Source organism: Eurytemora carolleeae, unplaced genomic scaffold (assembly GCF_000591075.1).
Source record: "Eurytemora carolleeae unplaced genomic scaffold, Eaff_2.0 scaffold921, whole genome shotgun sequence".
Taxonomy (NCBI): Eukaryota; Metazoa; Arthropoda; class Copepoda; order Calanoida; family Temoridae; genus Eurytemora; species Eurytemora carolleeae.
Genome location: NW_019396834.1, coordinates 127,111 through 142,971, shown reverse-complemented (window position 1 = coordinate 142,971; position 15,861 = coordinate 127,111). Strand labels below are relative to the sequence as shown.

The window sequence follows — 15,861 nt, the reverse complement described above, 5'->3', positions numbered from 1 at the left end:
TGTTTAGGGAGTATGGTTTGTTTGTGAAGCACTGCAGGGTCGAGGTATATCTAACCGAGCTTTGTCTAGCTCTGAACTCAGATCCAGAGAATAAAATCAAAATGAAGTTTAGCAAAGCGGACACCATAGGTTAGGGGTTTAATTAGTTATAATTTATCGTTCAATATTCACTCAGATCCAGTATCCTGTCCATGAAATCTGCCAACATGACGAAAAAGTGCCATAATTTTCTAGAAAACATGCAAATATAAAAGAAAATGTCCTAATTTTAACTTCTTTTTTAATAAAAGTTTATATCGATAACGAAGTATCTTCAAACGTATTTAGTTTAGTCTATGGAATGGAATTTGAGGAATTAAATAGTTTGAATTGATTTCTATATTTCATCATATGTTTTCTTTGATTTATGGAACTAGGCTATATTCTATTTAATATTTCAAGTGTGAACATTTTCACCTTGGATAAATTGTAAAACAAGAAATAAAATTGAAAATTTAATTTCTAAATTTTATTCTAAATTTTGTTTAGCATACATCATGAATGAAATGAGACGAGAGTTCAATATACCAGAAACAGCAGAGTGCAGAGTCTGGAGTAAATACACTTCATGTTATGAACTTATAGAAGGATTATCATCTACATATCAGGTACAGCCAGGGGTGTTTATTTTGTTTTAAAATGGCCCCCCTCCTTCGTCCCCTCTTAAAAAATCCCCCCCCCCCCTCCTCCGAAGTTATGTGTGCACGGAGCAAAAAACATCTTCATACGATTTTTTTTTTCTCGCTAAAATGGGGAAACTAAATAATTTTTAGGGGGAAACATATGATATTTTTTTTTTGGGGGGGGGGGGAGTATTAAAAAGGATGTAGAAACCACGACCAAGTGTAACATTGAATACACTTTTCTAAGAAAAAAACATTTCAGATATCTTAAATAACGGTGTACAGACCTTTACTGCATATTCAATATTAAACTTGCTTATCTTTATATTGTCAAGTTTTGTCAGACGTGTAAATTTAATTTAATGGATAATTTACTTTTATGGCTAATTTATTGTAATTTAGAGAAATTTTTAACAATTATTATTATTTTTTGTAAGTAATTTTATTTTCAAGGAGTCCGGTTTATACCCGGGGCAGACATTAATACTTGAGGTTAAGGGTGAGGATGGGGAATGGCCTAGAGATAAAATAAGGTAATATTTTGATTACACCCCCCTGCCCCCCCTATCATATAAATTTGTATAAATTACTGATTTGCATAAATTCTTGATATTTTTTTTTAGGTTTTAGGTTAGAATTCCAAAATACGTTAAAATTGTCTGAACTACTTTTTCGGACCTTTAACGTAGTTGTAAAATGTTGATGATTAAAAAGACTCGTATTTAAATCATTCCTATCCGAATTATGCACTTTTTGTAAACCTCTGAATGGTTTTGAAACTTGAAATTTGTAATCTAATCTAAATTTATTTGTGTTGGGGATAAATTCTTAAAATTTCCGGATACATTCCTTGCCCAACTTCTCGGTATACTTGGTGAATTTTTTTAATTTTTAAAATTCAAACCATGATTTTGTTTTGGAAGGGGTTGGGGGAATGTTTTAAGTAAAATATGCTGCTATGCAAACTTTCTTCTCATTTTCCCCTTAAGTTTAATAAAATGAGTACTCAGTTTTACAAGAAAAGATATTTCTTTTTTATAAATTTTGATGCACTGCATAAAGTGTATGTGTATTGTGAACGAATGGTTGATCGATCAATTGTTTTTTTTTATGTTTAGTCCGATTCCTATTGAAGCAAAGACGACAGAGAAAATTAAAATTCCCTCTCCACCACCTGCAGTCAGTCTCCTGGTAAGTACCTCCCTACAGGGGTTCATCTTCCTTTCCCTAGATGTTGAGTGTGTTTTTAAGATATTATTCGATGGATTTAGGTGAACAGTGAATGAGTAAAAAGTTACAAAAAGTCAAATAAAGGGAGAACACTTCATACTTTTCATTTCTTTATCTACTAGCATCTTAAATCCTTTTTTATGGGGGGGGGGGGATAATTCTAGAGAATATATCCCCCTTAACCAGTGGTTTTTGTGGGATCGAAACAAATAAATCAATTTAAAATATTTAGAAAAACAACCTGTAAAGACACTTTTTATTTTTTTTAGTTTCCATGGACCGTATTCAATGAATTAAACGTCGCTGCTAAATTACTTACAATCGGTTTCAACGACCTAGCTCAAATTCATTAAATTCGGTCCCAGGAAAACATTTTGTTTGTATTAGTATTAATTATATTTTATGATGTTTAGAAAGAAAACGGTTCCACCACTGTACAGACAAATAAATCATTTAATTCGTAAGTACCTTTCTTTAATTGTACATATACCAGTTGTAAAAAGTTACATTCAGGAAATAAAAAAATCCGAAATTTAAAATGGCAACGTTGACCAAAAATATTTTTTAATCTTCTAGGACGGTTTATTTTAAAAACTTTATATTTAGTACAAATGGACCTTTTAGCTACTAGGACGGTATATTTTAAAAACTATATTTAGTACAAATGGATCCTCTAGCTACCTGGACTGTATATTCTAATATCTATATATTTAGTATAAATGCTCCTCTAGCTACCAGGACGGTTTATTCTAATATCTATATTTTTGGTATAAATGGCTCCTCTAGCTACCAGGACGATATATTATAATATCTATATATTTAGTATAAATGGCTCTACTAGCTCCTCTAGCTACTAGGACAGTATATTCTAAAATTTGTATATTTAGTATAAATGGATCCTCTAGCTCCTCTAGCTACCAGGACGGTATATTCTAATATGTATATATTTAGTATAAATGGATCTATTAGCTCCTCTAGCTACTTGGACAGTATATTCTAATATTTGTATATTTAGTATAAATGGATCCTCTAGCTTCTCTAGCTACAAGGACGGTATATTCTAATATTTGTATATTTAGTATAAATGGATCTACTAGCTCCTCTAGCTACTAGGACGGTATATTCTAATATGTGTATATTTAGTATAAATGGATCCTCTAGCTACTAGGACAGTATATTCTAATATTTGTATATTTAGTATGTGTATATTTAGTATAAATGGATCCTCTAGCTACTAGGACAGTATATTCTAATATTTGTATATTTAGTATGAATGGATCCTCTAGCTACCAGGACGGTATATTCTAATATGTGTATATTTAGTATAAATGGATCCTCTAGCTCCTCTAGCTACCAGGACGGAGTTGAAGCAGAAGACGGAGTACCAGGGCTCTGTGGTTTATCTAACCTAGGAAATACATGTTTTATGAATTCTATTCTACAGGTAAACATTTAAACTAACCCAAATAAATTCAAATCAACTAAAGAAAAACATTAAATTCGTAGTTTCCCGAGGGAATTATTTTACAAGAACTTTTTTTTCTTGGAAGAGAGGGGGAGAAAAAATTGGACTTCAACTGTGACCGAATTTAATTAAGGCTATGTCGTTGAACTATAAACTGTCGGTTCAAATTTTGACCACCGGTTCTAAGTTAAAGATTAAGGAAGGATTTGAATCGGTGATTTAAATTTGAAGTGGCGCGGAATTTAAATTCGGTCCCTGGAAAATGTTCCACTCTCATTGGTACTTTTTACTCAAAAATTCATTTTTTTTCCTTATCTGCGATGAAAACCCAGAAGGAAACATTCCTCACTTTTTCATGGAAAATTATCCATTTTTTATTTATTTCAGGGTTTATCGAATACCCCGGCAATAGCTGAATATTTTGAGAATGATAACTATGAGGAAGATATTAATGAAGAGAACCCTCTCGGTATGAAGGGAGAGATTGCAAGGGCATTCGGTCAACTTATCAAGGATATATGGAGCGGAAGGTATTATGTAGAATGTAGGGTATCCCAATAAATATGGGAATGAAGAGACCAATTCTAAATCGTCTTTCTTACGAGCTGTCGTTCTATTTCCTAATTGCAATGATCATCACCGTACTAAATCAAAATATCATTTACAAGGACTGTATCAAAATCATCACTGAATTCCCATGTTTATTTGGATATACTGAAGGCTGTAACAACAGATATGTTTCGTATCTGAAATAAACGCGAGACCCATAAACTGTTTATTAAAGGAAGCTTTAAGTTGCTTGTGAATTCTTAAGTCTTATTAATATATCCTTTAGTTTGACATTTGTGAGCTTTAAACAAATTAAATCTTAGCACTATAATGGTCTGATATGGTCTAAAATTAAATTTTAGAATTTAGAAAGAATTGTTTTATTTGCGTATCATATGTAAAGACCAACTTTAAATTTCTGTTAGAAGTAACCTCTGATTCCTCTGATTCTCACCTGTCAGTCTAAAGTTAAATTTCTGTTTGTATTCATCTCTTTGTCTTCTTTGTAAACTTCTTATATATTCTTTCATTTTTACATCGTAATTTTAGTTATTTTTGCTAGTACAAAAATGTCTTGAACGTAAAAAACTCCAAATCAGCAACAAATAACTTAAGACAAATATTTGTTCCAATTAATTAATTAATATCTAAGATTAATAAAACTAAATCTAATATCGTCGAGTTAAACTCAACTCAGAGAAGTGGTTTTTTGGATATCTAGAGAATTATTTGATTTGGCCTGATCTACACTACTGGGTTACTCACAAATCATGAGAATGTAAAGACGACCTTTAACTCTTTGAATTTTAGGATTCTGAGTTTAAATTAAGTCGTCTGCCTCAATTGTAATCTTTTTAAGGCTTTTCCAAAAGAAGTTTACAGTTGCAGTGAATCATAAATATATGGAAACAGATAGTATAAATTTTGTACAGTGAAGTCTCATCCTTTGTGGTTAACCCTGTAGCTCAATTCTACATGAAGGTGTCTCAAAAAAACGTGAATTTTCAATTTCAACATGTGGACACCTCATATTAATATTGTGAAGTTTTATTTTTAAGTGTGTTGATTTCTTAACGTACAGTAGATGTAAGATAAGAAACACTGAAAATTGAAAATGGGAAAAACTTTCCCATTTGAGAGTTAAGTTAAGTTTTTTGAGACACCATACTCGACATGTTTAAAAATTCCTAACTCTGTTTGTTTAGATACAAGTATGTTGTTCCCCGAAACTTCAAGACGGTTGTAGGACGGTTTGCTCCACAGTTCAGTGGATATCAACAGCAGGATAGTCAGGAGCTACTAACATTCCTTCTAGATGGACTACACGAGGACCTTAATAGGTTAGCTTTGTTGTTGCAATAATTAAGCTCTTAACACTTCACTGTCAACTGACTAAAAATTAATAGAACATTTCTGATTGGATATAAACAACAGCTTTATCTGATCACGTTTGAACTAGTTATTGATGGTAATAATCATAAAAACTGATTATTTTCAATAGTAGTTTCTTTACAAAGTAACTTGTGCATTTCTAGAGCTTAAGGCAGGAATTATCATAATTTAACACTAAGCCTAGAAGAACGACATTTATGATCAGATATAAATTTCAATGGTACCATTGTGAATCCGGCGTTGACATGGTTGCATGGAGGGTCACTTGAAATCACTCTTAACAGTTCCTTCAAATCAAGGTACTTATGCAAGGAAAGTTAATTGCGGTCGCGTATACTCTGCGTACATATTGAAACCAGTTCTCTCTGGGCGGACTTTGTAAACAAGAAAAGATGCATCAGTGTTCGTTTAGTATCCTAGGAGGTTAAAAGCATTAAATTTTGATAATTTTGAAAATTCACATAATAGATTCCCATGACTAAAATATTTCATAGATTATTTTTGTGAAAATGTATTCCATGTCAGGCTGTAACATCCGTCTTGTATTTACTTTTCCGCCCAAAGACAGTACACTGCAGTACAAAAAATGCGTACACTTTTGAAATAACTTCCCTTGCATTAGTACCTTGCTTCAAATAGGGATGAAAACAAATAGTGCTATATGAAGAAATGTGTGCTCTCATAGTTTTTCTAAAAATTATTATTGTTTAGAATAAAGAAGAAACCGTATGTTGAGATGGGAGACACCACAGACAGGGACGATAGGGAGATTGCCAGGGAGGCCTGGGAGAACTACAAGAGACGAAATGATTCGGTTATTCTAGATATATTTCATGGTCTACTCAAGAGTACACTAGTCTGTCCACAATGCAATAAGGAAATTATTTCATCAAGGAATATTTGGGTTTTTCCGTGTTTAGGATCCATTTAATTTTGATGCGGTTGGTTTTTGATCCGGATCCGGATCCTGTACATTTCTTCAAGATTTACTGAGTTTTTTTTAACAAATGAAAAATGTTCAAACATTTTTCTACTTTTTCTCTTCTTATTTTGCTAAAACTTAGTGAACCATTCAGAAATATTAAAAACTTGCTATCTATTTTTAGTCAACAATTTTGATATGTGTTTTGAGAGTAAATTTTTTTATTTTGGTTGATATTTTTCCCTTTGGATCCGGATCCAGATCCAGCAAGCCAAAATAATACGGATTCGGATCCTCCTAAATATTGGGGTTTGAAAGAATCATTAAAACAGAAATGTGTTCAAAGGAACGTTTTTTTAAATAAGAAAAAACAATGATGTCGCCTTTTCTATCTGATCATGATCTCTGTTTATTTTCAATAATTGGATCCGGAATAAGTTCCAAATCGGATCCGGATATTTGAATAACTAAGAACCGGATACGCATTCAAAGCATTGCTTTTATTTATTATTAATTATTCCAAATAAACAAACTTGACATGAAATTGTGGTATCCAGATCTCTGTAACTTTCGACCCAACCTGTTATCTCTCCCTTCCATTACCAGTTAAAAAAGAGCGTGAAATTGAGGTAAGAAATAAATTCAAAAACTTCACACCAGACCTCAACTAAACCTGAATTAGTCTTGATCTAATCCTAAACAAAACTTGATTTTAAACTTAAATAAACCTAATGTTCCAAACTAAACCTTATAAACGTAAAGTTAATCCCAAGTCGACATGACCAATCCTGATCTATAATCAAGCTTACCCTTTAGTAAACGAATGCTAAGCCTCAATTTTAAATTATTAATCCTAAAAGGAACTTTATTCAAACCAATAAAATTAATCAAAAACTAAACCATCCTGTTCTAGGTATTTTTTGTATCCTTGACTCCGTCCCTGGCTCCAGTTCAGTACAAAGTGAGTTGTCCCAAGGACGGATATATCTCTGACCTGGATACTGCCTTGAGGCATCTGGTTCAGATCCCCGAACAGAATAAACTAGTCATTGCAGATCTATACAATCACAGGTAAACTTTCTTCCATTATTCAAACCAGTGCTTAGGATCCGCAACATTTTGGCTTCCTGGATCCGATTCCGCAAAAATATGCGGATCCACGGACTCGGATCCAAGGGACAAAATATCAATCAAAAACTGCGAAAAAATACTTTTACTCTTGAAACTTAAATCTTAACTGTTTAAAAAGAGAGATTATCAATCGCTGAAAGGTTTATCGTCAAGATTAAGCATTAAAATAAGCAAGAAAGAAGAAGAAAGATATTTGAAATTTTTTCTTTTGTTAAAAAAAACAGAAAATCTTGTAGAAATTTTCATGACTTGGATCAGGATCCATTTTTCCATTGCGGATTTTATGGCGAGGGAAATAAGTTTTACCCGTTAATTATTAGAGGCTTGAATTTCCTTTATGAACGTAACCCGTTTCCACCCGTTGGCGGTCTTGTTCACACAACCGGGTTCTTTTTCTTCTGATTCTTCTATCTTGTCCGTTCTGCAAGAAATATTGCTAGGCTTTGAATGTTTATATTACTTGATTATTTTCAAATTTATCTTAATTTACCTTCCTGGAGATTGGGCTTAATGGAGTAGATAACTTTATCCAATAGAAGTTGTGGATCGTTCAAAAACCGGTTTTTAAATTATTCGTAATTCACTTTTTCGAAACCTTTTCTAACAGTAAAAATAAAAAGGTTTTCAAGATAGATTCTGTTTTTGGTTTGAAAGTAGGTTTCAAAACGATCTAAGACTGCTTATAAAAGCTGGTCATATTATTTAGATTTCACAAGCTTTACACTGGCGGGGACCCTCTCTCCAATATTCTAGAAAAAGATGATATTTTTGTTTACGAAGTGTCGGACCCAGAAGACAGTAATCAGGTGAGCGAAAAAAAAATATTTTATATCAATTAATTTAAAAAAAACTAGTTAGTTTTCCAATTTTTATCATTACTTTTTGTTTTTTTATTTTTTCGAGTTTTAATTGGTCCTTATATTGAAAGAATTACTTGGCCGATTTACTGAGCGTCCCATATCATATTAGATTATCTCCAATCTTTAACACCTAAATACGCACATTATACTAAAAAAATCTAGCATTTTCTGCAAACAAAAATTTCTATTAGCCTTATTAAATTTTTCAAAATGATTCATTCTTCTTAAATTTTCTGATTTGTCCCCCAAATCGTAATTTAGACCCAATGACGCGGTCTAATTTGATGTGGGACACCCTGTATTATAGTAATCTTTAAGATCCTTTATTTAAGATTAAATAAAGAAGTACTATTGTCGTTTTTCTATCTTAAAAGTGTCTGGAAATCCAACAAATGAAAATTATCAACTTTGAGATAGAAAGCATGGATATGTTTTATCATATTTGAATGAGAGGGTACCGATGTGAACGGGCATGTACATTGTACAAATTACAAATTAGTTTTTTTTCTATCTAGTTTTTGATTTTTTCTTCAACCTTTAAAAATGGTGTTTTTTAAGATATATATTTGGTTACAAAATAATAAAAGGAAAACTTAATTGATTGAACCGGTTTTATCCAGGTTGTAGTCCCCGTGTATCTACGGACCCGGAGATCAGGTTCAGGATATTCCCCTTCAACTCTTTTCGGTCAACCTTTCCTCGTCACTGTACCCAGCGCAGTAACAGAGGAGGCTCTCTACGATCTGCTTCTAGACAGAATGTCCAGGTAAACAAATAAAACATCTACATTTCTTGACTGATTTGCCTGATTTCTTGACTGATTATTTGGGCATTCGGGAATCCCCAAATAATCAGTCTAAGATCTTAGTTTGGTTTTGAGATTCTAAGTTGAGTGGGGCTTTTTTAAAAATAGGTAAAATCTTAATTTACGACCAGGGGCGGGTAAGCGGTGGGAATGACTATGACTTTCCTAAGCATGCTTTCCAAGCTAATGGGTATATATTTTCTTCAAAAAGTATTCCCCCTCCCCTTCATTCTTTAGGTTTCCGCAGAGCGGCAAAACTGGAATATTTCATTGGGTAACTGTAGAATTGTAATATTTCATTGGGGTGGTGTAACTGTAGAATTGGAATATTTCATTGGGGTGCAGTGGTGTAACTGTAGAATTGTAATTTTTTCTTAAACATTTTTTTATAATATTTTAAAAGAAAATCCTAGAATTTTAAATTAACAAAATTATGAAATTTTTAACATTCGTACCTGTTTTTAAACATTAAAATGCCATATTTAACTTTAATGGAGGCAGATTGCGCCCCCCCACCCCTCCCACCCAAGTTTCGCCTTTAATTTATTTAACGAATTTGTGAGGTATGTATCGAGACCAAGTCCTGAGGACCAGTGGTGGAAGGAGACCAAGGAAGAAAAGGGTGAGAAGATGGAGGTTAACGGAGATTCATTGTCAGAAAACTGTGATTTACCCTCCAGCAGTGGAGCAGGGGGCAGTGCCGCCCAGTCCCCGGCCACTGACGAATCACCGACCAGTGAGATCAGCAATGGTCTAAACATACAGGTAAAAAACTTTAAAGATAAGGCGCCGCCACACCCCTCCCCCCTATGTAAAGCGACCTTTTTGAGTAGTTTCCTATTCAATTGCTTTAAAACCTTAAGTTAAACCATTATAGTTTTGGTCAAAATAACACCTTCTGTTAAAGAATTAGTATTGAAATGCGATTCAAGTAAATTGTCTTAAATCATTAAAATGACCAGAGCTGAAAACTTTAGACTGGGATATCCCTAATCCCGATCTAATAATTAATCTAGAGATTAATAACAAGAGGAGAACAAGCATTATTAAACTGGAGATTAAGAAAAAGAGGAGATCAAGCATTAATCTCGATATCTACCATTCTAAAGTTTTCTGCTCAGAATATAGTTATTAATAAATTTAGCATGTATTGTAGCGAGAGAAAAAAAAATTTTCTAAAAAATAAAGATATTTTTGTTTAAATTTCATATTAGAAAAATAGAAGAGTTCAAAATAATGAAGATTATGTCAAAGCAAATTGAAGTTAATTTTGTTGTTGCGAAGGGTGAAAAATTCTTTATTAAATCTAATCCTTATATTGTCCCCAGGAGGAGGAGGAGGAGGAGGAGGATGAAAATGAGGGAATACAAAACGGACGAATGTTTTCTTTCTCCGTGATCAACAACTACGGAAACGCTCAAATCCGCGACGGAATCTGCGACGACGACGGACTAATCAGACTTGAGCGGAAAAACTTTCTCGGTCTGGATTGGCACTTGAAGGCCAAGGCCAAGTTCTTTAACGAAAAGGCAGCCGAGGATTTCAGCCAAGATGCGTCGATGCATACACCTACGAAGAAACAGAAGGTTGATCTGAAAGAGTGTCTAAAGCTGTACACAAGCCAAGAGAAGCTGGGAGCTGATGACGCCTGGTATTGCCCTAAATGTAAGGAGCACCAGCAGGCAACCAAGAAATTTGATCTGTGGATGCTGCCTGAGATACTGATAATAAGTCTGAAAAGATTCTCGTATAATAGATATTGGAGAGATAAGATTGATGTTCCTGTTCAATTCCCAGTGCAGGTATTTATACAGACAGTCTCTTTTACTCGTAAGCTAAATTTGTCCAAAAATATATTGGAATATCAAAAACTTTGCTCTCAAACACAAAACACAAAAATTTAATGATAGATTATCAAAACTTTCAGCTCTCTAAATGGTCCATTAAGTTTAAGCATGAAACCAACTAAATTAAAAGGGGGAAATTTGGGAAACTCGTATTTGTTGAATGTAGCTCATTAAATTTTGAATTTTCACAGACTAGATCCGGATCCATTTTTTAAGTAAGGTCATAAGATCCGCATCAAAATTAAATGTATCCAACCCAGTAAAAATACCAAAAAGAGGAGGCCAAACAAATCTTTCCCAAATGCGACGATTGGAAATTTGATCGTACGAGTTTTCTGCAAGGTTTCTCCCAGGTTTAGATTGTGTGAATCTAAGCTGTTTGTATATACAATACATCAATAAACATTTAAAAAACATTGGTATTTGTTAAATTTTGCTAATTTTTCTTGAAAATTAATACGCTTTATTTTACTGCCTAAACTGTCCCAAAAAATTATTGACAGTAGACCTTAAAGGGAGTGTTCGCGAAAAATGAAAGGGGGTATATAATTGTTTTATAATTGTTTTATAATTGTTTTGTAATTGTTATAATGAATTGCATCATAAACTTGGTTTTATTAATATTACATTGGTAAAATGATGACCTAAAGAGACTAAGCGTAATTTTTGTTCTTACTTAATCAGACAAAGCATTCGAGGGTACCGTTGTCAGTCCGGCATTGTCATTTTTCCAAAGAGGGTCACTCTACGCACACAGTCAATTTAACTGATTAGTTAATTGATTGATTTATAAATTGATTGATGATTTGATTGATTAATTGATTTATCTGTAGATACTGCGTATGGTAAGAACCGAGCCACCGGGAAATGGTATTATTTCGATGATGCTCGAGTAACCGAGGCTAAGGAGTCTGATGTTGTGTCAAAGGCTGCGTACGTCCTATTCTATCAACGCAGGTTAGTAAAACCAACTGATGATTGACAGATAGCAATATTAGTAGGTCAGGGGTGTATATTTTCCTGAATTTTTTTTTTGTCAGAAGATAGGTTTGTTTGAGAAAACTTTTGGGGAAAAAATGAGTAAAAAGGGTGAAAATCTTTAAAAATCAATTTCCCTCGAGCCCCCCTCCGGGATTCTTAAAAAATTTCACCCTGAAGTAGGTTGGGGGATGTTGATAGGGTGCATTTTACCCTGAAGTAGGTTGGGGGATGTTGCTAGGGTGCATTTTACCGTGAAGTATTAGGATTGCTAGAATTTTTTTTCAATAATAACAAATGTCGATTTTTTTCTGGGCATAATAGGAGGGTACGCCGTACGGTGTTTGAAATCATGAATCTTTGAATTATACCCTAACCATGATTCTTTCATTGAATGGATCAACAAAATTTTCGACAGTTATACCACATTTCTTATTCATCCAACCTAGCGTTTAATATTTTACGATTGATGGAAGAAAGTATTTGAAGATTTTCAAAAAAAGAAAAAAACACTCATTGTTTTTGTTTTGTTTTGGATTCTGCTATTAAATGCCTTTGGCAAAAGGTAATTCATTTTCACCCTATTCAAAGATATCAAACATCATGAATTTGGTGTAAACATTCATCTAATAGTGGAAATCAGTGCCTTGGATCCAGATCCGTTGGATCCGCAAGATTTCGTCTTCCTGGATCCAGATCCGCAAAATGTGCTGATCCGGATCCAAAGGGCAAAATTTCAACCGAAAACTGCAAAAAAAAAACTTTTATTCTCTCTAATTCTACTCTGGACTATTGAAAAAAGATAGATTATAAAAATTTCCTGATTTCTGAAAGGTTCGTAAAGTTTTAGCATAAAAATAAGCTTAAAAAAAATACGACAACAAATAACCTGGATCCACATCAAAATTAAATGGATCCTAAACACTGGTGAAAAGTAAATGACATTCCTTTTTATAGAAAGCTGGTTCATTAGAATGCAACAATTTTTTTCAATCCTTCGGGGTATAAATTTGCATCAATTCTGATATTTCTGAGAGTTATTAAATACATGAATTCCATTTTGAGAGAATTAATATTCCGTTTTTTTCCCTGTAATTTAAAAATGTTCTGGATACTGTTTCTCATAATTGTCCTGGGACATCATGAGAAATAATTTTTTAGAAAATTTTAATCTTCAGAATTTTTACTAAATTGTGCTAATTTTTTGTGTGTTTTTTTCGCGTTTTTTTCGGTTTCAAAAGGAATGTTTATAGTTTGGGAAATTATAGTGAGGGGATTTAAAGGCTTGAATTTTAACCGAAAACAAACTAAATTAAGTAAAAATCCCGGCAAAAATGCAGTGCTTTAGGATCTATTTACCGGATCCTGGATCCGCACTGGAAAAAATGGATCCTAATCCAAAACCGAATCCGGATCCAGGTCTTTACGATTTACTGAATTTTTTTAACAAAAAATAATTTTCAAATTTTTGTTTTGTTTTTATCCCAAAACTTGATTAACCATTCAGAAATGAGGAAATTTTTATATACTCTTTTTTCAGAAGTTTAGAATTGGGCTTTAGGAGTAAAAAAGTTTTTTTTGCAGTTTTTGGTTGATATTTTACCCATTGGATCAGGATCCGTGGATCCGCATATTTTTGCGGATCCGGATCCAGGAAGCCAAAATGTTGCGGATCCAACGGATCCGGGTCCTAAGCACAGCAAAAATATAATGTCCCGTATTATTTATAACACAAGGCAGTTGCATGAATAGATATTTCGAAGATAAGGTAACACTGTTGTTGAACCAAAAAATACGCCCCTTATGTTTTATTAATTTCAGATCGACGAATAGCGTTGCTACCCATCGAAACATTCCCGCCGCGGCGGGAAGCAGCAAAGCAGCGGGCTTTACAAACGGGACCAACGGTGTGTCAAGTAGTGACGAAGATATGGAGATTAATTGAAAAGATTCGATTAAATCAATTTCTGTTTTATTTATTCCTGAAAAGGTCTTCTTCTTGACTTGTCCTAGATCAAGTGTACTCAAGTCCAATTCTGTTCATAGAAAAAAAAAACTATCCCGAGAAAAGACTTGGTTTTTATTATTTTCCCCGATTAAGAATATTCCAGAATTCTAGATAAATGAATTAGAATATTCCTGATATCTAGGTATAGAAAGTAGAATATTCATGATTTTTAGGTAAAGAAGTATTCCTGATTTCTGGGGAATAAACTTGAATATTCCTCATTTTGTTTAAACAATTAACTGAAATATTCCTGATTTCAGGAATCACCGCCCCTACCCCCTTCTTCCTGTCCAAACTTGTTTTTTCTTTAATTTTGTATCATTGATATATATAAAATTGATTGTGAAAAATATAAAGCTTTGCTTTTTATTAGAAATATATTTATGAACTATGAAATATATTTAATTATTTAACATATATTTCAGTTGAAAAATGGTCATTACCAACTTTTTAGATACTCTTTGTTTCTCGTTAATATTGTTTGGCATGACGAAAACAACAAATGCAATTATTATATTCAGAAACCAATCTGTAAGTTTGTTAATTTATAAAAAATGATAATTTTGAAACATTATTTTACAAGGTTTCCAATTTCATGTCACTAATTTTAACCTTTCACGCTTCCATGGACATATCCAACTTGTGTGTTGGGATTTTAATCCCCATCTGATGCATAACTAAGATACAATTTTATTTTTCATATGAGAAGACTGACATTTTTAGCGTTTTTTTTACCTCACGATATTTTATTAAACATGAACCGTTTATTTATTAAAAATTTTTGTATATATTTCAAGTATTTAAACATGAACCGTTTATTTATTATAATTTTTTGTATATATTTCAAGTTTTTAAAAATATGAGCTGGTGTTTATGCTGTCACACATTTAAAGTGTTAAAGTTAACGTGCGTTTTAAACGACCAAGTCCCTAGGTAACGTGCTGTTAAAACTTTTTGTTAAACTATTGTGTACTTTATCATTATTACTCACTTCATAGTGAATTTCATAATGAAGGTGCTATAAAGTAATTATCGTGCTTTAAAGTTAAATTAATTGTACATTATATCACATGTGCCATAAAGTCTTCATTGGTTCCCGGATTTTACCCCAATAAATTGAAAGATCTCCAAAATATTTGTTTTAGTTGAAATGAAAATAGAATTGAAATCAACTTGTATATAATGTGCGGCTAATTTTACGTTAAAGCACGATGGTTAAAAGCACGTTCATTATGAAATTCACTAAGTGAGAATTAATGATAAAGTACACTATAGTTTCTTAAAAACTTTATTTTGAATCTAGTTTTAAAATTATTCATCATTTTAATTTATTTAGAGAATCTAGTTTCAAAATTGTTCAACTTTTTAAATTTATTTTAAATCTAGTTTCAAAAGTTAAATAATTTTAAACCAAGATTCAAAGTAAATTCTTAAAGTTAAACCATTTGAAACTAGATACTAAATAAATAAATAGTTGAACCATTTTAAACTGCCAATTTCTACTTTGTTCGGTCTCTCCTGATTAAAGTTGGCCATGCGGCCAAATACTGATGAATTGATTTAATTCAAAACTTTTCTATTTCTATGAAAGTAAAACAGACAAATCATTTAAGTTCTATATTTACTAAACATATATAGTTAAATAATTGTTAGAAATAATCGAAACTAAACTAAGCTGAATTAACGGAAGATGTTCCAGCTAATCAATATAATCAAGATTCCTAGAGCAGTTCCAACTGTACACAGTCTGGTTTCCAGGTTAGGGGTTGGGCACACAAGGTTTAAGACGTTCCAAGGACGAACAGATGTGATTGAAATCTAAACCAGGGTCTCTCACAGCGGAGGTCTAACGTGTTAGGTTTGATTTCATACTGTCATATAGGTTGACGTGGGAGAACTCGAGTTTACAGTCGGACTCCTTGGACACAAGGAAGAGACACGTAAACTGGTCGATTCCTATGTCTGTAGGCGCGATTAGCCGGGACCAGTCAAACTCTTCTCCACTGCAGACT

The 15,861-nt window shown here is 32.8% G+C and overlaps 1 protein-coding gene across 1 annotated transcript; it reads left to right on the top strand.

The window, feature by feature from the left end:
* Window positions 1–5: 5 nt before the first annotated feature.
* LOC111709203 (ubiquitin carboxyl-terminal hydrolase 15) lies at window positions 6–14,225 on the top strand (the record flags this gene model as incomplete). Its single annotated transcript, XM_023482819.1, has 17 exons — window positions 6–129; window positions 529–647; window positions 1,116–1,195; window positions 1,781–1,853; window positions 2,306–2,352; window positions 3,216–3,336; window positions 3,745–3,887; window positions 5,112–5,246; window positions 6,010–6,175; window positions 6,778–6,849; window positions 7,134–7,291; window positions 8,058–8,157; window positions 8,832–8,977; window positions 9,580–9,781; window positions 10,345–10,846; window positions 11,697–11,820; window positions 13,663–14,225. Coding segments are annotated over 17 exons (2,436 nt in total), but the record flags the coding sequence as incomplete, so codon positions are not given.
* Between the last annotated feature and the right edge of the window lie 1,636 nt (window positions 14,226–15,861).